This window comes from Eublepharis macularius, chromosome 2, assembly GCF_028583425.1.
Source record: "Eublepharis macularius isolate TG4126 chromosome 2, MPM_Emac_v1.0, whole genome shotgun sequence".
Classification (NCBI taxonomy): domain Eukaryota; kingdom Metazoa; phylum Chordata; class Lepidosauria; order Squamata; family Eublepharidae; genus Eublepharis; species Eublepharis macularius.
This window is the reverse complement of record NC_072791.1, coordinates 163,907,961-163,932,865: the sequence shown is the minus strand read 5'-3', so window position 1 is coordinate 163,932,865 and position 24,905 is coordinate 163,907,961. Positions and strand designations below refer to the sequence as shown.

The 24,905-nt window shown below is 40.2% G+C and overlaps 1 protein-coding gene across 1 annotated transcript in view; it reads left to right on the top strand.

Moving 5' to 3' along the window:
* Nucleotides 1–20,634, top strand: part of TFCP2L1 (transcription factor CP2 like 1) — an 82,903-nt gene extending 62,269 nt beyond the window's left edge. The window contains exons 6-15 of the mRNA XM_054971377.1: nucleotides 2,212–2,364; nucleotides 3,695–3,805; nucleotides 5,708–5,799; nucleotides 7,059–7,107; nucleotides 7,205–7,298; nucleotides 9,188–9,278; nucleotides 9,545–9,645; nucleotides 12,655–12,797; nucleotides 19,064–19,115; nucleotides 20,442–20,634. Coding sequence (XP_054827352.1) covers nucleotides 2,212–2,364; nucleotides 3,695–3,805; nucleotides 5,708–5,799; nucleotides 7,059–7,107; nucleotides 7,205–7,298; nucleotides 9,188–9,278; nucleotides 9,545–9,645; nucleotides 12,655–12,797; nucleotides 19,064–19,115; nucleotides 20,442–20,479 — 924 coding nt within the window. The 3' untranslated portion in view covers nucleotides 20,480–20,634. The remainder of the gene's footprint in view (nucleotides 1–2,211; nucleotides 2,365–3,694; nucleotides 3,806–5,707; nucleotides 5,800–7,058; nucleotides 7,108–7,204; nucleotides 7,299–9,187; nucleotides 9,279–9,544; nucleotides 9,646–12,654; nucleotides 12,798–19,063; nucleotides 19,116–20,441) is intronic.
* Nucleotides 20,635–24,905: the final 4,271 nt, after the last annotated feature.

Here is a 24,905-nt window from a genome sequence, read left to right as displayed (position 1 = left end):
AAGTAACCAAACACTTCTTGATTGTCTGTGAGTATAAGACTCGAAACAGACGTGACGAGTTACCTCAATTCAACCTGGGTTTCCTTGCCTCAAGGTTTAACGGGAAGTGTAGGCATCCTTGCAGGTGCATCGCTGCATTTCTCCTTCCCCTGCTTGCGTGGCCCGGAGCTACATAGCCGCACGTGCTCTGCCTCCCCACCCCCGTCGCACTGAGCGTCACTTCACTTCCCCCCTTCCCTCGTCTGGCCCAGTCCCCGCAGTTCTGGGCTGCGTGGCTTCTGGTGGGGGCCGGGCGAGTGAGGGGGAGATGCAGCATGCTCCGGGAGCCTTTCCTCCCGCTCTCCCAGTGCAGCCCGGTGTCACTCTGTGGGGGCTGGGCCAGGCGAGGGGGGGGAAGATGAAGTGACACTCAATGTGACGGGGGGGGGCGGGCGGGGAGGCAGAGCACGTGCGGCTATGTAGCTCTGGGCCACGCAAGCAGGGGAAGGAGAAATGCAGCGATGCACCTGCAAGGATGCCTACACTTCCCGTCAAACCTTGAGGCAAGGAAACCCAGGTTGAATTGAGGTAACTCATCACGTCTGTTTCGGCTCTAAGATAACAGCCATATTCTTTTAAGTTTTCAAGTGGTAGCAGAGCTATTCCAAGTTATTAAAATAGCTCTGGATACTGTAAGCTGAATAAGAAGTATTTTAACATTCAGCTGGCTGCTTCCAGTAATGGGGCAGGGTGAAGTTGTAAACAATGACTTGAATCCAGGCCAGATGTTTCCACAGGCATTGTCAGGTATGCAGTACAATTTTTCCACCTCCAACTTTTCATGGTAGTCTGAAATCCCCCTGAAATTGTTCTTGGGGGTTTCCTCTCAACCAGAAATAAGATTTTAGGGAGCATTTTGGGCTGCCACAGGGTGGTGGGGAATTGCACTTTGCTGTTGGAAACCGTTGTGTGTGTGAAAACATTATTCTGGATCCAGCCCTGTATATGTAGATGTAGCCCATGCAAATCCTTCTTTAAAAAATTAAAAATAGTGGTGCTATGCATTCAACTGGCAGCAGCCCTTCAGAAACGTCTAAGCCCACTTAGGCTCTGCAGCAGTGGACTATATCTTATAGCTAATTACTAACATCTTCTACAAAAATCTTTTGCAGGGGATTGTCAGGCATAAGATGCTGTAAGAGAAATGCAAGTATGTCCCTACAGACAGGCAGCATTGTATTTGTACTGGTTCTTCCTACATAATGCTTATTGAGTGCTTTCTTTATAAAACAGCCAAGTGTTCTGCACTTTAACACAAGTGTTTAACCTTTAACACAGAGACTTAGTTCAGATATCATATGCTGCTCTGGTTTAATTACATTTGATTGTTTGAATGTGGGCCATGCCACTGACTATGATTAGTTAGGGCACTCTCCTTTCTTATATGTATAAGAAAAATAAAGGAATCTTTGCTTGTTTAACCTATATGTGTTTCCATAAGAAAGTTGTTCACACAAGCACCCTGTTCATCTTACTTTTCTGCAAGTCACTGTTGGTGCTTTGCTTGTGAGAATGTTCCCAGTATGTGATTAGTGTAATCCCAACTGTGTAATATGAAAAACACCAGGAAGAGTGGTAGGTGAGTTGGGTGTGCATTAGCTGCTGCAAGGAGAAGAGGTAGTAAGAGAGGATGAAATAAGGTTGCCAGTTGTGTGGTGAAACACTTGGTGGGATATGCTGGGCTCCAGATATGTTGAGTTTGTGTGTCTGGGGTGTAGTTAAATTGGCAGCAGAAAACAGGATTCTTGACATGTGGTGTGGCCCAAAAGAGTCAATGTGAAATGCTATGCATATTCCTCTGGACGTGGCTGAGGGAAAGGGACATGGATTTGTGGTTGCATGCCATGCCAGTCCATTGGCATGATGCTGGGGACACAGTGCTGCTTTGCATTTGGTCAAGCAATCCAGAGCATGATGGGTTTACAGTGGAAGCTGTGGGGAAAACATGTGGGACTGAACAGTTTGTTGAAGCAGATCAGAACTAAGTGATCAACTGTGAATGAATCCTGGCTTCACAAACTGCAGATAACAGTCAAACCATGACTTAGTGTGATGTCTAGACCAAGCCTATAAATGGAAAAGAAATATATTCTATTTCTGTGGTAATGGATTGCTGATTGGGACCATTTTGTTGTTTAAACAACCCTAATACTTTTTTTGTTTTTGGACTAGGTACATTGCATCAGTACAGAATTTACTCCAAGAAAACATGGAGGAGAGAAAGGAGTACCTTTCCGGATACAAATTGACACATTCAAACAAAATGAGAATGGTGAATACACAGAGCATTTGCATTCTGCAAGCTGCCAGATCAAAGTGTTCAAGGTATAATGCTATTGTGGCCTCTAGAAATGCTCTTGATAATGGAGTAGTGCCCCTCAATTGATAACTGATATAACAAAATTTGGGATCATTTTATTTCTGAGAAATTAAATGACAAAATCTATCAAGTAGAACACTTCCCGCAAACTACAAATTTTATTGAGAAATGATTCCCATTCTTTGATTATGTAGAAAATAACAGTTCCTTACCTGGATTAAAAACCTTTAATATGTATATAAATGAGTAAGCTGGGAATTTGAGTCATCATATTAGATATTGGATTCATACTTTTCCTGAAAATTGTACTTAGAGAACCAGACGTGACTTCTTGTACTTTAGAAAGTTACAAACTGTGTTACTGTTATATCTCATTATGTATGGTTTATTGTTATATCCTATTGTAATTTTGTGTGTTACACAGTTTTAATAAAATTTTAAAAATTAAAAAAATGGAATAGTGATTCCAGAGGTTTATTTTTACCTAACTGCTGAATGGCAGAAAATTGACTGGCAGGGGAGGGAGCACTAACAAAAGAATTACAGTGCAATCCTATGCAGAGTTACTCAAGTATAAAATGACTGAAAACAATAAGCTTAGACTGGAGTAACTCTGATTAGGACCACACTGTAATCCTATGCAGAGTTACTCCAGTCTAAGACCACTGAAATCAGTGGTCTTAGACTTGAGTAACTCTGCTTAGGACTGCACTGTTAGTGTAGTTTGTAAACCTGCCCAAGTGAATGCTGACTCTTGAGGTGTAGTTGAAACCCAGAGGCTGAAACACGTGTGCAGGTAGGTGAAACATGGGCTGATACAAGATGCCAGTGGACAGTGTATAAAGGAATTAAGTATACCCCATTTACTTGACATACCACACTTCTGCCAGTGAAGAAACATGGGACTTTGTAACTTTAAACTATCATTTCCCCCCCTTTTTTCCTATGCTAATTTTCACTGTTATGTAGGGTTTTTTTAAAAAATAGTAACCCTGCTTATAATTGTACCATAAAATGCTCTTTTCATTGAAGAATGCAGGATACAAATACAGCAGTCTAAACATTGCATAGACTTAGCAGTTGATTCTAATGACTGAATACTTTCCAAAATAGGTATAACATACATTTAGAATGCAAGTATTAATGGACCTAAATTACAAAATAGCAGAAATTTCACCCTACTTCCTGTGGACAATATGGAAAATAAACCATTTTCCACAGCAAATATTATCCTTAAAACATTTTTTTACTTATGTTGAGTGACATATTTACACACTATTCCGCAAATCTTACTATAGTCTTAACTTAAATAATAACTTCTGTGTGTTTTTGTAGCCTAAAGGCGCAGATCGGAAGCAGAAAACAGACAGAGAAAAAATGGAGAAGAAAACTAGTCAAGAAAAGGAGAAATATCAGCCTTCTTATGATACAACCATTCTCACAGAGGTAATTGCTCTAACACCAGATGTATTAAAATATTTCTGTGCTGCCTTTCTCCCACATAGTAGGCCCATATGGTTATTAGGTGTAATAGGATGCACAAATTTATTGAAGGCAACTTTGTATAGAAAGATATTTAACTTTTCAATAAGATAAAAGAATTTATGACAAACGAAACTGTAATTTATAGTTAGTCTGTTAAAAGTGCAATCCTAAACAGCGGAGTTATATCCTTCTAAATCCATTGAACTCAGTGAGATTAGAAGGACATAACTCTGCCGAGAATGGCCCTGTTAGGCATCCATCAACCATTATCCGCTTGGCCTATGCTGGAAAGAAACTTAGTTGTACAATCTTATAACTGAATGAAGTTTTCGTATTCCAAAGAACGTCTTCGTTCAAGTCTTACACTTCATTCAGAAGCATCTGGCCAAAGTTCAAAAGAGGACTCTGCACTAGATCTGGGATTCCCAAATGATGAATGAGGATTCAAGAATTTTGGGAGTAAGTTTGCTACAGAAGTCATACGCGACCCTTTTTTGTAAAACATTTTTTATTTTGACATCTTAATCTTGAAAATTCACACAGTTCAAGAAAATAGATCAAATATTAACTTTATTACACTTTCTTTCATACCCCTTTAAAGAAGAGTAGACCCAAACTTGCTTCATTTCAGTCATAAGCCCTTTATATTTCTCCATAGTTTAGCCAGCTATGAAAAACTCATTTGAGATAATTAGATTAGAAAAGGACTTAATTTTGCCAGACCAAGATGGTTTGCTTTTAACAAAATGGCCTTTAGCATCTACTAGCAGGAAATCCTATGGCTACTAAGGAGTTAAATATTTGCTAATGCTCATGTTTGCCCAAGAGAGAAATCCAAGGAAATGTCGCAGATTACTTCTTTCTGTCATTGCAAACAAACAGAAGAATGTTTATTTGCAATGCAGAATGTTCTTGAGATCTTGGCAGGTTGTTTAGTTCCCTGCTAGCAGTATTCAGCTAGAGTTATTCCTTTAAATTCTGTGGATTTACTGCTAATTCAAACTACTTTAAACTCGAATAGGATTAGGACAAGGTTCAAAATACATAGTGGTGTGTCAGCTTTTCTCTAGTAGCAGTTTATGTATAGCTTCATTAATAGACAAGTTCATTTCTATCTGAAGGTAACTTCAGTTTAAGATTGATTATGGCAGGTTATATTTGGTATTTATTTCACTGAAATGCTTCTGCTCCTGTTAACTTGTCACTCTTTTCTGGGATGCAGTGCTTTCAGGTCACTGGTTGAAAACAAACCAGAAGTCTTTGACCTCATGTATTTTTCCTCCCTCTTCCCCACGCACACCATGTCAAGATCATAGGCTTCTTGTTTTAAAAAATCTTCAGTCCAGTTGTTCTGCAAAACAGGATTTTAAAATGAAGTCTAAATTCAGTGTGCTCTCAAAACACTTTCTAGTGTAGGTTTTGTGACATCCATAACCTCAGCCAATCATATATCTTTCTCTCCTTTAACTGTCTGAATTCTTTTGATAAAACAAACATTTGCAGTTGATACATATGCTTAGTGTTCTTTCAAAAGTGTACTGTTTCACAGTGTAAGTAGGGAATGTGTGTGAATTCCACCCCCCACCGCCCAGTAAAATTTCCCTACTCCTGTGAACATAGCAGGCCTAGCTTTAGGATAGTATCCTTCTTGCTTTGAAAATTTAAATAGGCTCTTGGATTTTAATGCTTTTGTAATCCTTCCATTAGGTAAAACACAAAATGCCTATTTCCTTCATCGGGAGAAATATATTAATTGCTACTAATGACGCTGCAATAAAAACTGGAGTTTGAAAGAGCAGCAGACAGCTGTTTCTGATCTTTACAAAACATGCTCATGTTCCTATTTTGGTTTTGTTTAAACAGTGTTCCCCATGGCCAGATGTGCCTTATCAAATGAACAATGCGCCGTCTCCGAGTTACAACAGCTCTCCAAACAGTTTCAGTCTTGGAGATGGGTATGTGATAAAATATTTTTATCTCTTCAGCTGACAGTGAAACCTTAGCTTATTTTTTGTGTTCTTCCTTCTTTTTAAAGATAGATTAGTAATACTAAGCTGCAAGTAGTGTTAAGACAGGATTAAAGCTGTTTTAGTGGGATTGTAAGACCCATTTTTGTCAAGCTATGTTCTTGAGCAGTTCACATTCACTTGAATGGTATTTTTACACAGGTGAAATTTTCAGTAGCTTGTATCCATCACTGGCAAAGGAGAAACATTCAGGGCCAACCTTTCTCATAAATTTAATTTTATTCCGTAGCAATTTAATAATTTCTAATGGCATATCAGCTGAGCATTGAGTTCCTTTTTCTTCCTTGAGTTCTCTTCCAAAGAAAACCTAGGTAAAAATGCCTTAAATGAACAAAAATGTCATCAATCATATACATAAATGGGTGTATACATAAATACATAAAATATGAAGAGCAGGCGCACTTTTTAAAGTGCCTGGTAAAGAATTAGCTATATTCCTCCAGTGCTGAAATAACAGCAACCCCTCCAACTAGTTTCCAGGAACGCTGCAGAGAGAATTTTAATTGCTGTTGCTTTCCCAATCAATCTTACTTTCACCAATTTGAGATCAGAATTGCTTCCCTTATAGAACAGTTAGAGCAGTCCCTCAGTGGAACAGGCTTCCTAGGGAGGTGGTGGACTCTCCTTTGGAGTTTTTTAAGCAGAGGCTAGATGGCCATCTGACAGCAATGCTGATTCTGTGAACCTGGGCAGATCATGAGGGGGAGGACAGAATGGGTTACATCAGTGGTTAGTTCTCGTGGCCTTCTTACATGCCCAGGGTAATGCCAATCACCACCTTGGGGTCAGATAGCAATTTTCCACAGGCCAGTTTGGCCAGGGATCATGGAGGTGTTTTCCCATCTTTTGGGCATGGAGAAGGGGTTACTGGGACATTTTTGGGGGGGGGGTAGTTGTGAATTTCCTGCATTGTGCAGGGGGTTGGACTAGATGACCCTAGAGATACCTTCCAACCCTATGAGTCTATGATTCTATGACCTTGGAAAGGAAGATCCAAACATATTTATGTTCTTAATGGCATCTTCTGATTCTTAGCTCAGATGCAGTTTTCATACAGTAGAAAGCTGGATTTAAATTTTTGACAAACCAAATCAGATGAAAGGGGTGGGGGACAGACAGCAAATGGCATTGATAAGAGATTAAATGCTATTGATGTTTTTTTTCTTTCCTGACTGTATAATTTTTAGCAACAGTTCTCCAACTCACCAGGTCGAGCTCCTGCCTCCCAGCAATGATGTAAGTATTTGAGATCATGTTAATGTGATGCTTTTCTTTTTTTAGGACACTGGTGAACAGTTCATTTCAAGACCCTCTTATTCTTTTTGCAATGTAGCATCTCCTTCCTTCTGCTTCTATTCAAGATGCTCAGCAGTGGCTTCATCGAAACAGATTCTCTCCGTTCTGTAGACTCTTTTCAAGTTTTTCAGGTATGTGAGTCTATATGTCTCTGTGCCTTTATCAAACTTTTGTGTTTTCAGGGGGACAAACATGCTTTGAAGAATTTTTGGGTCTTTTGCCTGAAAAGCTTTATTGTGCAATACATATACATATTCCTAATTTGTTTGAAACCGTTCTTGCATTTTAGTTCAAGGTTTCTATTTTGTTGTAGGATTTTTTTTTTATTTCTTATCAGTCTGATGATCCAGGGGTCTTGGACAGAACCAGTCTTACTAAGATTACCTTCTATTACCATCTTCACATAGAAGCCATTGCTCCAAGAAATTTAGCCACAGCCAAAGTAATGCCCTGGTCCATATTGGCTAGCAGGGAAGACATAATAACAAGGGGGGAACCTCAGAAGCTATCACTGGCGGTATCCACAGACACAACTAGTGGCAGTCAGTGCACAGTTCTTCCTAGACACACATACACATCTATCTATCTGAGTAGGGTACTCCTCAGAATCTACCCACTAGGGAAAGCATTTAGCCTGGCCAATATGAAAGCCCACTGATATCTGGGGACAACCAGTCAGTGAAAATAAGATAGAAAAGTAAGAGAGGGCATAGTACCAAAAAACAGCATAGAGCATACTCTATGATCCCTGCCAAAAGCCGACTGATGGTCTAATGCTTCCAGTGCTCTAAGAATAATATAGCAGCCATTGGACCAATAGACAGGAGGAGCGAAGGGGGCAGCCCAAGGGAAAAAAGTTTGGATTCAAGATTGTTTGTAAGGATTTTATTTGCAGTACTCAAATGCAACATTCCATACTTGGGGGAAATGCTGCACTTCTCCTGAATAGCAAATCCGTTGTTGTGATTACTGTGTGTATGTTTATAATTAGAGGATCAGCAATACAGAGACAAAATATGTTTTAAAGGGTTCTTTGAGGGGAGCAGAGATGATATCAGTAAGAGATACTTTTAAAAGTAAAGGTGATTGGAGATGCAGCCAGAATGTACTGCCACATTGTTGTTGGAAACTAGTTGGAAGGGTCTGCTCCTCTTTGGAGTTTTAGAGTTAATATGCTGTCCACATCTAACAATAGTTTCAAGCTGGATCAAGGACAACAGTGTTCTACCATTTTGTAAAAACTTTGTTTAGAGGCTGTGGGCTCCGTTCCTCTGCACTGAAATGACATCTAGTTAGATTTTTTAAAGGGGGAAAGTAGTAGCAAAACTCTTCCAAAGACCTATATCTTATGGTGTTATGGAAACATCATGCAAAGGGTAAAGTGCAGTTGGGATCTTATGCAATGGAAAACCCTTTGATGCGGAAACCCTTTAAAAGTATTATAATGGTGCCTATTAGTATGAGCTTAGGTTATGCATAATTGTGTTATCTCAAATCAAGGAGTCAAATCAAAGAGAGGAGATCTGGAAATAGACGTCACTGCATGATATCAGGGAGAGTAGTATTATGTTGTAAAATGGAAATTCTAAGGGTTTTCCCAAGTTGTGTCACTTATGGTTTAATAGTGTGCCTGTAACTTCTGTATAACAGTGTTTTAGTACTACTTCCTGAAGGCTTTCCTTTTCACAGGAGGTCTTTTGTTGGTGGTTCTTTGGAGTGTTTGGGAGATATTATTCAATTTTAAATATACGTACATCTGAGCTGAATAAATTCATATTGTTAGAAATTGCTTTTGTCTGACCAGAAGCAGCATGATCTTACTCATGTCTTCCTTCTAGATCTGCCCTTCCTTACTGGTCATGCTATGGATTTGCATAAAGCCTCTTTTCAAGTGGCTGTTTGCTATGTCTTTCCTTCGCTTATTGCCCCTTCTGCTTCCTTTTCTTAACAAGCCTCTGGGATTTGGTTCTGTATTTCTCATAAACTTTTGACAAAAACAACCTTTCCCTGAACTGTATAGGTGCTGACTTACTGAAGATGTCGAAAGAAGATTTTGTTCAGATCTGTGGGCCTGCTGATGGCATTCGACTTTTTAACGCTATTAAAGGAAGGTTTGTAAATGTCTCTTCCTGCTGTTGTTGTAGTATCAGTTTATGACATAAAACTCCAGTCCCGAATTTAAATAGAATATTGTGCCATAGCATGATCTTTGAGCCCTGTCACCGCAACAGAGTTTTGCCATGGTTAAATTGAAAGCTTGGCACTCAGAATTCATGTTAACTGTATTCATATACCTGAAGTCCATCACTGCTGCTTAACATGAAAATGGGATGTGTTGCATGTCAGTCTAGTGGTAAACAACTTGTTTTGCTTGTAGGAATGTAAGGCCTAAGATGACTGTTTATGTCTGTCAAGAACCTGAGCAGAATCAAACTCATCTTCACCAAAAACGAGAAAATGGAGATGGAAATCTGTGTGGTAAGTATCCTGTCCTTTGGCGAAGGTGCCAGCCTTCCATGAGTTAACACCTTCTCTTGAGTCATAGACCCTAAGTCAGTATCCCCAGTAGATAGTTATGACCTAAACCTGTTCAGTCACCACACACACAAGTAGGAAGGTATGTGTGGGAATGTTGTGTTAGGGCAGTAGTATGGATCCAAGCAATTGTGGAAGCCCTGTTCTCAAAGCATTTGGATCACAGGTGGACAACTGTGCTTGAAGGGATTCATGGTAGAATTGCAAGTGATGTCAGTAAAAAAGAATACTCTTGTGCTGTTTGAGTGATACAGAATACCATTGTAACTATATCCAAATAAGTTAAAACCATGTGCTGCTACATAGATCTATAGGATCCACGTCCCCCATTGCCAGTCATTAAAGTCTTGTGGCAATGGGAGGAGACTGCCACCTGATATTTCTGAACATTTAGGATTGTAATTTCTGAGAGTGACACTTGGATTTCGAGTTTAATTTTCAGTTAGCTGCCAGGTTATTTCCTGCTCAGATTTTAGCAGATTTACAGTGCAGTCCTAAGAGTTACTCTTTCTTAAGTCCATTTAAGACTAGAAGAGTGTAACTGATGGTGCTGTCAGTCTGGCTAGTCAAGGGGTGGGGGTGGAAATCCCATCTAACCATCAGCAGTGAAATGGTCCAGACCAGAACAAACAAGTAAAACTGTTGTCACTGAACACTGGATGGCAGGAATCTGTTGGTGGCAGTTAGCCTTACATCCATATTGCTAGATCAAGATGGGTAGCCGTGTTAGTCTGTCTGTAGCAGTAGAAAAGAGTAAGAGTCCAGTAGCACTTAAACTAGTAGCCAAAATTGTGGAAACCTTTTGGGAAAAGTGCATTTTTGAGCTTTGATTGCTCATAATACCACTTTTTTGGAGTAATACCATAAAATTATATATCAATGGAAAGATAATTTAATCAAGAATGTAATGCAACAAAGTTTGTTCAATTATCTGGATTCTATCAAATGTTATAGCCAAATAACCAGGAAAAGGAAGCACAACATGCTTAGGTTGATATGAAGTAGCTTTCCTCCATTTGAATGTAGCCAATGAGCATGAGTCTTTAGAGAGCCAATCAGGTGTCATCTTGTTTTGGCAATGAGCCAATCAGGTCACAGTAGGATTCAGCTATTGATGTCATGTATTAGAGCTGAGAGGAGGTCATTTGTCAGTGTGTTATGTGATTACTATCAAGTTGGTTGTTTTGTTTTGTGTTCTTTCATTTAGTGAGCTTGTAAAACATAATAAAATTAAAGAAATGGCACAAAGAGTTGACTGGTCACCCAGAAAGCGATGTAAAATAGTACTATTAAGTGAACAAGGCTACAGTTATGAAGAAATTAGAAGAAAAATGGGTGGAAACTTAACCAAAGGTGGCATTTCTAAATTTTTGAAGAGGTGTAAGGCAACTCAGTCACTACAAAACCAGACTGGTAAAGGCAGGAAAAGGTACACACAAGCAAGGGATGATAGAAGAATTGAGAGACAGCCTAGGTGACAGAAGAAAATCATACAGAACGAAAATCATACAGAATGAAATGGCGCAATTCAATGTGAAGTTGAGTGCAAAGACTGTTTGTCGCAGACTGGAGGAATTTGGTCTTAATGCTAGAATTCCACGAAAAAAAACATTGTTATCTCTCAAACAAAGGTTGAAAAGATCAAACTGGGCTAAAACCCATGTTAACTGGACAGCAGAACAATGGGACAGTGTTATTTGGAGTGATGAGGCCAAAATCTCCCTGTTTGATAGTGATGGCATAAAATACGCGAGAAGAAGAATCTGAGAAGATTTGCATCCTGATAGCATTACACCTACCGTGAAACACCCAGTTAGTGTTATGATATGGGGTTGTATGACATCAAAAGGTGTGGGAAGAATTTGCATGATAAATGGCAATATAAATGCCATATTTCAACAAGATTCAGCTCCATGTCATGTTGCTGCTGTGTGCAAAAAGTGGTTTCAAGATCATCATATTCCACTGTTGGAATGGCCTGGGAATAGTCCAGACCTTAACCCCATCGAAAATCTATGGAGCCGACTAAAGAAACTGGTTAGTGAGAAGCAACCCAGCAATAAACCGCAATTAATAGAAGCAATAACTCAATCGTGGTTTCACATTATAACAGCTGCAGAACTAAAACACTTTGTTCACTCCATGGGAAGGCATTGTAAGGCCGTAATTAAAGCAAAAGGTTACCCAACTAAGTATTAACTGACATGGTGATAATTGTTGTATAACTCATTTTTTCTGTGTTTCAGTTTTCTTCTTTATAACTACTGTTCTAAAACAATTTCTTTCATAAAAGTTATTGCATTACATTCTTGATTAAATTATCTTTCCATTGATATATAATTTTATGGAATTACTCCCCCCAAAAGTGGTGTTATGAGCCATCAAACCTCAAAAATACACTTTTTCCAAAAGGTTTCCACAATTTTGGCCACTAGTGTATAAGACTAACAAAATGTGTGGTAGGGTATGAGTGTTCATGAGTCACTGCTGAAGAATCTGAAGGAGCTATGATTCACAAAAGTTCATGCATATTGCTAGTTGTGTTTGTTAAAAAGGATAGTAAAAACATTTTAAATGGATTGATGTCATTTATAGTTATCAAAATAAAAAATAGATAAGGTTTTTGTGCAAAGGACTAAAAGAGTGGTGTGCATTTTTAAATGGTGAACCTGAAGGACCATCCTCCAAATCTGTTCAAGATCTGAAGGGGTCAAGGCCCCTTGGAGAATATGGGGTGGCCTTAACACACACACAAAGATCAATTAAATCCTCAGGTATGTGACTTCTGCTCTTAGGCTTTGTTTCCTGCTGTGTGTTAAAAACAAAAACAAGAAGTAAATGAGGGCCTTTTCAATTTGCACCCTCTTAGATTTTTGCCTTGAATATATGCAAATCCTGATGCGTACATACAGTGCAAATGTAAAGGTTTCTCTTCTCGCACTGCTATTGCAGTATACCATGCCATCTTCTTAGAAGAGCTGACAACTCTGGAATTAATGGAGAAGATTGCAAATTTGTACAGTATTTCCCCTCAGCAGATAAACCGAATCTATCGTCAAGGACCTACAGGAATCCATGTATTAGTGAGCAATGAGGTAAGGATTTAACTAGAATACATCTGACCTGTTTCCAGGAATTGTGTTCAAAGGACTTATCTGACCTTTTCCATATTAAACTTGGAGTGACCTCTACCATTGTGGATTGTTTGGGGTTTCCCCCTCTCTCAAAGTCACTAAATCTCAAATATTAAACACCTTCTTCTGTTCAGTGCTCTCTCTCTCTCTCTCTCTCTCTCTCTCTCTCTCTCTCTCTCTCTCTCTCTCTCCATTTTTCAACCAATTGTTTTAAGTGGTAGCTGGTAAAATCCATGACCTCGGAACAAAAGTACACATAATGGTGAGAGATTTGTGAAAACCTCTTCTGTGTTGTTGTTTTTTTAAAAATGTAAAATTCGTGGTTTCCCTGATTTAGATTGGGGCCATGGCATAAAGGGTGGTCAGTGCAAACTCTTCTCTTGACTTAACAGGGGCCAAACTCCGTCACCTATATACAGTTGCATGCTGCTCAAGAGTTTTCTTGTAAATTGCAGCTGCAACACCGCAGCCCTTCCTGTTCACCACCATTATTCACTTAGCTGCCTTGTGTTTCTTGCCAGACTTTCTCCCCACCACCACCCTTTTTGCTGTGTTTACTCCTCATTGCAGACAAGAGGAGCCAAAATTTGAGAGAACAGGGAAGGAAAACAACTGCTTAGTGACTTCCTTGTTCCTTGAGTCTAGAAAAGAAAAAAAGCCTCTGTGATGAAAGTAAGCAAGGATCAGCAATAGCTCTCTCTTCCACCAAGCATGAAGCAGCTGTCTGAGCTGGCAACCTCTGTAATCTTATAAAGGCTCAAAGAGATTTTTGTGTGAGCCCTGCCTAATTCTTCTGCTATTGTTCTGAATGTATGTTTAGGAATATGAAATAAAGTGTATTTGAATTCATTTTAATACCTTTTTGGTAGTATAAATAATTCTTTACCATGACCTGTTCTCGTCCATCACAGCAACCCCTTGTACTGCACCCCTCTCTATCCTGTCATGCAGGCTGCAGGACTTAAAAGACACCGGCAAACAGTGCAATCTTATGCAGATTTGGCCCATTGAATAAACTTTGTTTAAGATTGCACTGAGAATGTAATAACCAGCCTGACCATTCCCCTGGTTAGAACACAACTGTAGAGAAACTGTAAAGTAGAGGAAATGTCCCCAGCCTGCTCTGACTATGGGGCCAGTTAGGAGTAGTGATTGGAAACTGAGCCCTCTATACCAAACCCCTATCAAAATAAAGCCACAGTGGTGAAACAATCCACACATGATTTATTGAACAGCATCAGAAATAACATTTTGAAAGCAAGACAAGTGAACTTTTTCTTCCAGCAATGCTCTTATGATTTTGAAAGGTGCACCAACAGACCAGAGAATCATAGGCACAGCTGTTTCTATCATCACATGCCTATGAGAGAGAGAGAGAGAGAAAACTCTGCAGGTTAAACACTGATGCAGGAACCATGCTAAACAAGATTTTTGGCAACCCCACAGCAGACTAGCTAGATGCACACTAGTCACTGCATCAGTTGGTCCTGTTTGGGGTTTAGATAGTGCCTAGGGGAGCTGTGATTGGCTGCAGATTTAGTTGGAATACTAAGCTACACTGTGGCTTGGAGGTGTGGCAGGAGTCAGTGAGGAGCGGGAATTGGTTTTTCACTATTATTTCTGTGGGAATGTTTAGACATATGCAAGGGTTATTATCAGCGTAATATTATGCAGGGGGCAGAAACCAGGCTGGAGAGGCTTGGGATACTGACTAAGCCCTGGTTCTCTGCTGATATGCCCCTAGCACTCCTAGTGCTATGCTGATGTGGTGCCTTGGCACCAGTGTATGGAGTTATTTCAGCATATCTCAGAATTGCAACAGTATGGAGTTAGAGCCAGTTTGGTGTAGTGGTTAAGAGTGCGGGATTCTAATCTGGAGAATTGGGTTTGATTCCCCACTCCTCCACTTGAAGCCAGCTGGGTGACCTTGGCTCAGTTACAGCTTCTAGGAGCTCTCTCAGCCCCACCCACCTCACAGGGTGTTTGTTGTTGTAGGGATAATAATAACATACTTTGTAAACATCTCTGAGTGGCTGTTAAGTCATCCTGAAGGGCAATATATAAATTGAAATGTTATGTTATTACTAGTGGCTTTCCCAAGCACTTCAAGTCCAGGGTTTAGGATTGCTCCATAAAACATCTATAAATGTGCTCTTTATATGAATTCACATTTTCAGAATACTTCACCTAGTTCAGTTGGCTTTACTAACAGAAATGGATCCAGATATAAAAGGTTTCTGGAGTAAGATGTGGATCCTCACTTCTTTGCACAGGTGCTGTATCGAATGGAATAACTGGAATTCTCTGTGTTCGGAGCTTGCCATGTAGCCCTCTGAAGAGCAACATGGAGCATTTACCGTGTTTAATATATATTTTTCTTAACAATCTTTGCAGCAACACTGTAAGAAAAAGTGTAATTATCCTTATACTGCCAGTGGGGAGCTAAAGCTGAAAGACGGTGTCATAAACTTACTACATCCTACTATATAAAAGGCAAGCCATATTGGTGATGACTCACCTTTTATCCCTGCAGAGGTGCACTCACACGCCCATCTATGGGGATAAAAGGTGAGTCCTGGGCAACACGGCTTGCCTAGGAGGCCCCGAGGAGGCTGCCATAGCTGGACTTGGCAGGGCCATGCCGCCCCCACTTACCTGGTGGGTGTGGGAAAAGGCAGAGGAATGCACCTCCCAGGATGCACTCCCTGGTTTCGTGGCATGCTCCTGCGTGCTGCAGTAGGCAAATTTCAGCCTGAAATGGGCTGAATTGGGCCATTGCAGAGTGCAGCACTCCACGGCCCCTTGTGCTGTCCCTGCAGTGTTCCCGGGCTCCACAGTCACCTGATTCAGCCCAAATTGGGCCCAATTTGCCTATTGCAGCATGCAGGAGTGTTCCACAGCCCATTGTGCTGTCTCAGCAGCGCTCCCAGGCTCTGCAGTGGCCTGAATCAGGCCACTGTGGAGCACAGGAGTGCTCTAGGGCCCAATGCACCGCCCCAACAGCATTCCCAGGCGCCACAGTGGCCTGATTTGGCCCAAATCGGGCTCAGTTTGGCCCACTGTGGAGTGCAGGAGTGTTCCAGAGTCTGTTGCACTGCCCCAGCAGTGCTCCAAGGCTCTTCAGCGACCTGATTTGGCCATAATCCGGTCTGATTCGGCCCGCTGCGGAGTACAGGAACACTCTAGGCCCCATTGCGCTGCCCCAACAGTGCTCCCAGGCTCCACAGCAGCCCAATTTGGCTTGAATTGGGCCCAATTCAGCCCACTGCAGAGTGCAGGAGCACGCCAGGGCCAGTCACACCACCCTGCCAGGCTTCCATGCTCTGTAGTGGCCCAATTCAGGACAGATTCAGCCCACCGTGGAGCACAGGAGCATTCCCTGGGGCATCGCATGGCCTGTGTAATGACATCACATCCCAGAAGTAACATCATTGCATAGCCTGGGAGCGTGCACACACTTTGCACATGTGTGAGGACGACCCAGAGGTGAGTGCCGGGTCTTCCACCTGGAGGGAAGGGGACCTGGCAACCATACACCTGCGTCAGGCCTCTGAGGGGCTGCGGAAGTGGCAGGGAGGTCTGGCATGGCAGCACGGCCTTCCCAAGTCTCCATAGCATCCACAGAGGTGGCGGAGAAGCCCAGCATGGCAGTGCGGCCCTCCCAAGGCCCCACAATGGGGACCTGCCAAATCAGTTTTCTAGCGCCCGATGTATTTTTCCACACAACAAGCTCTGTTGCTAGTATTTTAAAACAATCCTAAGGGGAGATTGGATTCCTTCTTCGCCCACAGCCTAGTTTCTGAACAACTGTAGTATGTCATCTCTGGAGCAAGAGGTGCATACAATACATATCCCATGGCACTTTGTCCCATTTGATTTTTATAGTGTATCAGGCAAAGATAGATTTCTCTAGCCTTGTAATTTGGTTCTCTTAGCTGAGCGTAATTTTGATTAGTCAAAAGGTGAGGTTTCAGCACCATGAACAGTTCCTCCTGCTTCTGTCTTCATGCTCTCTTTGTTCCCTCACCCCCACCTTGCCATTCCTTCAGGATTTTGCCTCACAGTTTTTAGCTTCTTGCATAAACATTCCAAGTATTGAAGGAATTTAAAGTATTGGCGGTAGCTCTGTCCAGGAATCCTAATGTAATTATTTTTAAGTACCACATTTTCCACTCAAATATCAGTTTAGATCCCCCTAAAAATTCAGTAAAGCTTACAATTAGTTATGGGAATAAATTATGTAAGCTATGCAAATTATGTAGCAATTTAATTAAAATTCAGCAAAACTGCAGATATTGCAAATGATTTAGAAAATTATGTTAATTTTGGCATAGGATGGAGAGGGGGAAAAGACACATTGGCTCCTTGGGTGGTAATATATGAATAGGAGGCAAAAGCTCCCCCCAACACTTTGCTAATTTCTATCCCATGAGTGTGTACATACACATTTTCATACTTATTTGGTACCCAAACCTTCTGCAATCCCTCTGTAAAATCCTGCATGGATTTTGTATATTAGGACCAAATTTCTATCTTGGCAGTATGTATGGCAGATTAGCTATCCTAGGTAACATTATTACTGCTTGCAGGTAGTCATATTGATCCAAAGGCCAAACACAAAAGCCAGATAATACCTAACATACTTTGTACCAGTGCAGCTATCATACACTGTAATCCAAAATGGAGTTAAGCATGTTTAAACTACATTGAAGTCAAGGTATTTAACATGCTTACTTCTCCACTGGACTGTAGCCAAGAAGCAACCCTTTTAAGAGGCTAAACTTTTATATATGAATCGTGAGATAATGAGGCAAACTAAAATTTTTGAATGCTTGTAGGCAATAGTCCATGTAGTTTTTTAAAAGACAACATTTGCAACTGTATAAATGGGGATAATAATCTTCTTTCCTTCCAGCCATTTCCATAAAGATCTGATTTATTTTCCTATAAGAGGATATTTGCCATGAAAATCAAGCAATCTTTTCTAATTGTCCTGTGGTTGCATGCACTAGAATCACTTAAGAAGCCTCATTGCATATGACCTCTGAGGAACATAGTTAAATCAGACATAGTAGAAAGTAGGACTCCCAGTCAGCTACCGATGAGGCTTGTGATTTTTATTCTGAAAGTTTCCTTGCCGTCTCACTTGGTTGAGTCTGAACCTTCTAACGTTTGAATAGTCATGAAGTGCTTTAAGGCAGTCTCTGGAAAGGGAATTGCCTTGACTAGCTTTGGTGCGGGGGCGGGGTGTGCTTCATTAAATACCTAGGTTACTTATTACCAACAGCGATTGCTTTGTTTTTGTGCTCAAGTGGCCGGGCAGCAAAAGTGATGCAAACAAAAGGCACCAAATGAATGTTCTTCATGCATCATTAGACATGGCGTGGGCGTGGTGGGGGGGGCAGCATTTACCTCAGTTTTACCAGGTATTTGTGTGGAGGCAACTGAGGTGGATAAGCCTACATGTTTAAGAGCACTGATATGTGGGAAATTTGGCTGAAAAAAAAATGTGAGTGGCAGGAATTATTGTCTGTAAATCACAGTTTTGGACTGACCAAATATGGTGTAGAAAAATATGGTGTCATACTCACTTCACAGACACCTGTAATTATTTTCCACCCTATTGTTTTACTGGAGTTGGGAGCTTGCCCCTTTATGCCCAACAGACTTGGATATATACAACCACCACCACAAATGTCATCCTTGAACAGTGTTATAAATGAGACTGTTGTTCAGAATGTTTATCTCTTTGTATTTCAGGGCCTAAAATAGGTATTTTCTGTCTTGCTGGGCAAAGAGAAATTATTATAAATTCAGACATACACAGCACAATCCTAAGCAGAGTTACTCAAGTCTAAGCCCATTGATTTCAATGGGTTTCGACTGGAGTAACTATTTAGGATTGTACTGAGAGGTGTGAAATTTTGCCCATTTCCTAGAATGAGGTCTTTGTAGGTGATTCAATTGACTTCAGGTTTCTAAAGATCCAACATGGACCCTTCTGCAAAAATTACTCTTAAGAATCATTTCATGGTTGCAAAATAATAATGAGCCATTCTTCTATCAAGTTAGGATGGGAGCCCTTTTGAATAGTTCTCTTTACAACCGATATCTATACAACTAAGACCATTTTGTTCTGTGAAGCTTAAATAGAACATGCTCATGATAAATGTTGAGGAAAATGTGTGTGTGTTTTTTAAAATCTTTACATCTTTGTTTTCATCCAGATGGTGCAAAACTTTCAAGATGAATCGTGTTTTATTATCTCCACGTTAAAAGGTATACACACATGTGTTTCTTGCCATTTCAGTTTTAGGATAACTTTCAACTGGAATAAGTGTAACAGTGAAGTGCCTTAAAGTTGGCAGGCATAAAATAACTACTACATGAACAGGGTGGATCAGTATAGAATATGAGAGTGTCCAATATGTTAAAAGTAGAATATTGACTGACATGACAGACTTTATGGGTTTCAAATACAGTGGTGGAGATTTTTACAAGTGGATTAATGAACTTATTAATGCTCTGCCTCCAGTATCAGAGATATTTGGGGCTCATTCCAGCAGTGTACGCACACAGAGCCAGATGGTGTCCATAGAGCCCTCTTCAGAAAGCAGTAATCTTGTACAACCAGATATTTTGCCAAAAAATGAGGAGTGGAAGGGCTTAGCAACTAAATTTGGAAGATGAACAGTGTGCACAACACTCCTTTGTACACATTATTTCTCACGGAGATGTGTGCTCAGAACCTGCTTTTGAACATTTATGGGTCCTAGCTGGATTGGGGTGCCCTGACCTGGTTAGCCCAGGTAAGCCTGATCTCATCAGATCTCAAAAGCTAAGCAGGGTCGGCCTTGATCAGTAATTGGATGAGAGACCTCCAGTGAAGACCAGGGCTGCAGAGGTAGGCAATGGCAATCCACCTCTGTTAGTCTCTTGTCATGAAAACCCTAATGGGGTCACCATAAGTCCTCTGACTTGAGGCGTTCTCCACCACCACCAGCTGAATTGGGGTATTAGCCTGCAGCAAGTAGTAGGAGACATGAAAAAGGCTCCATGAGAAAATGCAATGGCAGAAAGCCAGCCTTCCTAAAAATCTTATTCAGATCAATTTTATGGATAAGAATGGCTAAGATGGAAATCTAGCTTTGACTAAAATGGCAAGTAGCTTCTTCTTCCCCCTAAAGAAAACATCCAAAGTCTGATACTTCTTTTGATTACTCCACAGTTGGTTGTCTGCTGGATGTGTTAAGTTTTTCAAGTAACTTTCATTTCAGTGTATTCAGTTCTTTTACAAATGGTGCGAAGACCTTGGTCTGTGCCCGTATAAATATATATTTAACTATTTCTATTGATTTAAAATTTAGTCTTCCCTCTTCTTTTTTATTTACCATTCTATCTTGTTCTATATTTTCTCTAAAATTGATTGCATTTTCTAGCAAGCTGTACAAGATGATCATTGAGTAAATACAAAATCATTTTATAAAATGTTTGTTGTGCAATCTGCTTCTGCCGAAAGTACAGAATGGTAGAAAGTTAACTCAGAGGAAAAGAATCCCAAAGATGTCAAACGTTGAAAAAGTGTTTTTTCCCCTTCTTTTACAGCTGAAAGTAATGATGGCTACCATATCATTCTGAAATGACCACCTCTGCATCTTTTGGGACTTTCAACAGCTTTACACTACGATGCCGTTAAACCAGATCAGTGCAACCAAGACTGGAAAGATGGCAAACTCATTTGGATAAAGTAATCCTGTGAACTGAATGTGCTAACAAGAAAAATAAAACCTAAATTTCAGAGTGTCTGGGAATTGGTGAATACCTTCAGAGCTTGTGTGACCAATTTTCTACTGACTCCTTTGCTTTTTTTAGGACTTTATAGTGGTATGACATTTTGGTTCCTGTTCAGAACCATATGGCTTGTTAAGAGAATCTTAATGCATAAAACTGTAAAAGCACTTCTTCCAAACCACCAGTGTCTGGAATTGAAGGTTGAAAATAATCATCCTGGCTACTGATGTGGTTTCATTGGGTCCCTTATACATTCCCATTTCTTCCTAGGCAAAGTATGTACAATCAGCAGTTGACCATGGATGTTTGCAGTTCGTTATATTGTTGTATTTGTTCTTTTCCATAGAGCAAAACTACTGTCCCTGAAGTGCCTGGTGCAAGTGTACAAAAAGTGTACAAACTTTGGAAGGGGGGCAGTTACTTGTTGAAGAAATTGAAATTTTTGAAACAGTTGAAATATATGCAATACTGATTTTCTGGTCAAACCTACTTTACTATGTTAAGAACATGAAATGTATCATGTATAACTTAGCACATAAAGTAGTACTCTTCAATATACTGATTAAATTAAAAAAGGTAAATGCCTTCATTTTTTAACAATTACAAATAAATCCAGTTTTAGAAATAGAGCTGCAAGCTGCTGCATCCCAAGGCACTGAAGTCCACTATAGGAAAATACAGACTGAAAGATAAAGTCAAAGTCAATATTTTGGACCTCACACTATAGAAAATAAAAGGAAAATTATATTATCTGAGCACAAATGGCATGTATATTTCAGCATTACTGTTTAGGAGCAGGAAAAAACTAGTAATTTTTAGGCAGGGTACTCAGAAAAAATATATTACTATATGTAATTAAGAAGCAAGATACTGAATATTACTATATCGTAAATATATACAACAGACTGCAGTCCTAGGACCACTTAACTGGTGAGTCCCTATTGACATCAATGGGACATGTGTCTAAATAAACATACATACAAGTAATCATTGCAGTATAGAGAAAATTAGCTATCCTGAACCCAGATTTTAAAAACCTACATCCTAATCCATTTCAGACTAGTATAACTCTTAAAATAGTGATATAACTTGCTTTTATTGGTTTAATTGATGTGACACATAATAGAGGTCTAATTTGGAAATTTTAACTTCAAGGGCTTCAGTAAATGGAAGGTTCACATAGATTAAAAATAGTTTCAACTGTTTCACATGTAAGTTTGTTTCTTGATTGTATGTGTATTTCTCTCCAAACATTTATCAGTTTATTTCACTTGATGCAGATGAATGTGGGTCAAGGAAGAAGCTGTAACATTTGGATACTGTATAACCCAAAAAACTATTTCAGGAGCAATATGCTTATTGGTCCCCCAGAATGCACCTAAATATGTCCTGTATGCTGCTGCATTTGGAAGTTTTCTTCCACACCAGGTCAAAGGAGTGTTTTTAGTTTAGAAAAAAGGTTAAACAAGAGAGAAGATTCACAAGTTCTCATGGAAGACTAGCAGCGGTCATTTCATAGAAAAAGAGCTGGAGGAACTCATTAACATAACTCATTAGCATCTGTCATGCCCCTTGACATCACTGGAAGCGTGTCATTAACATAACTGATTTGCATATGCCACACCCCTTGGCATTACCTATCCTGGATGTTTTGGACCCAATCCTGGCCATTCAGGGCTGAAATTGGGCCCCAAATGGCAAAAAGTAGCTGAAAATGGCCAAAAAGGAGCCCACAATGGTCAGGATCGGGCCACTGCTGAACAGGAGAGTGATCCACTGCCCATCAGAGGCTCGATCTGGGACGTTTTGGCCCCAATCCAGGCCGAAATGGGCCCAAAATGGCCAAAAGTCAGGTGGGCAGGGCCACCTGACGTGACCTCTTTGGGGAACTGCCGGAACTGCATTCCTCTGCATTCCCCCTTGAAATGAGCCCTGAAGACTAGAAATGTGATTTCCCCCTTCCCTTTCCATCTGGCTCTGGCTTGTCGTCTTACTGCCACCTCTTCTTTCCACTGACTTCAGCTCTTTCTCTTGTTGGCCACCACCACTGTCTCCCTTTCTAGGCTATGGGCAGTACTCGTAACCCATTCTGGGCTATCTTAGCAATCTAAAATGTTGACCAAAGTCCAGCAGTTTAATTTGTTCATCATCTGCACATGAAGTATTAACTTCTTTTGTTTTGTTGAGACCCAGTTTGGTGTAGTGGTTAAGAGTGCAGGACTCTAATCTGGAGAGCTGGGTTTGATTCCCCACTCTTCCACTTGAAGCCAGCTGGGTGACCTTGGGTCAGTCACAGCTTCTAGGAGCTCTCTCAGCCCTACCCACCTCACAGGGTGTTTTGTTGTGGGGATAATAATAACATACTTTGTAAACCACTCTTGAGTGGGCATTAAGTTGTCCTGAAGGGCGGTATATAAATCGAATGTTGTTATTACTATTTTTTAATCCCCACAATTTTTAACTAGCACAGTTCTCCAAGCCTGGGCATTTCCTCTGGTTTGCAGAACCTAAATGGTAGCCACAACTGTCTACAGTGGAGTTAGTCCTTGGCTATCAGATATAGTAGTATAATACCAATGCAACTATCATGACTACCTATGAATCTTCATACTTGGAATTTTGCAGCAGTGTGGTTAGATGTAACCATATTTTAAATTGTTTCGCTCTTCATTCTAAAAGAATATATTGCATATGAGATTTTCCAAATTTTCAGTTTTGTTGAATTTTTTTCCGAGGGTGAGGGGCCAGTAAATTTTTTTCTGAATTTTGTCTACTCTGAGTTTTAGTATCTCCACTGGCTGGAGAGCTTCATTCCTAGTGGAGAGGATAAATGTACACTTTTGTTTCCCTGCACAACCATAGGACTTTACCATCAGCTGAAGTGTGCTAGTTTACTTTGTGCCTAAAACCCAGTCACTCACCCTGACGTTTATTGGCGAAAATAAATGTGTGGCCATGGCCAGAGGAAGAAAAAAGATGGCTTAATTTCTGCCATATAAGTGAATAAGTGGTTCATCTATTTCAGTGGCAGAAAGTTATGGTTTGGTCATGGATACTTAGCTATGGACTAAGTATTTTGACCAGGGCCATGAATGGAAAGGAACCTTTTCCCTTCCTCCATAGTTTATTTACCTCCTGTGATAGCAGCTGTCAAGATGTTGGAAGGATAGGAAGAAGGAAATATGGAGAGTTAGACAAGCGCCTTCTTCCTTTTATCCCTTTGCTAAATACTCAGTCCTCACTGGAGATAAAAGTATACATGTATGATGTCATAATCAATGTGTCATTTTCATTAATATATACTGGGCACTGCATGTTCATTTTTGAGAATTGAGTTATACCGATCCTTCTCCCAATGTTATTCTTGGAAATGATCAAATATGTGTTGCGGAATAGCAAAGAAAGATGCCAAGATTCCTGTATTAGCTGTAAAAAAAAAGCAACCCCCACATTTAAAAAAATATTTCAAAACAAGAGCCCCCAACATGTCAGGAATCATTAACCATGCTTTTGCACCAGGCAATTACATTATGAAGATTGGTTTCACTTTTTTCAAGAATTATGAAAACTGGCAAGATAAAAATAACGAAAAAGCTAATATACTTCTGTTGCCTTCACTAACAGGGATGGGGAAATTATGACTGGATAAGGAAACATATTTGTAAAATGTTCACAGAATATTCTCTGGTAGGAAAATTTATTCCATCCAAATTGCCCTCTGAGCCTTATAGTGTATGATTGGAGCCTCAAAAGACTAGGTCCCATTCTTACTCAAAAGTCTTATATGGAAAAATGTGTTAAAATACTTCATTGATTTTGAGTGTCTTCTCATAATGGTACCGTTGTCTGAATGTGTGTTTCTTTTGGTGTTTTTGGGGGGGAGGAGGAGGGTGTTTGTGCAAGTGCCACTATTTCCTATTTTACCAGCTGACCTGACTAAATGGTGTAAAGTCTTATGTGGTGAAAATGTGTTACTCTGTTTCTGTTAAAAATAGCATAAGCTTAACGGCCACATGCCCACATATATATATGAGACCAGGACACTTGATCTTCATTCCATTGAGTAACGTCTGCACAGAAGCTGGCTTCTGGGTGAGGATTCCCTGCTGGATCAGTAATGTACCTATAGAAGAGTGCTGCATGTATAGTTTTCATGGTTGGATGCCTACATCTAGCACCTGGGGCTGTGACCATAGTGCTAATCAGTGGATTGGGACCATACATACAGAACTCAACAGATGGTTGGCACGGTCAGCTTTGCCGGTGCAGATCATTTGG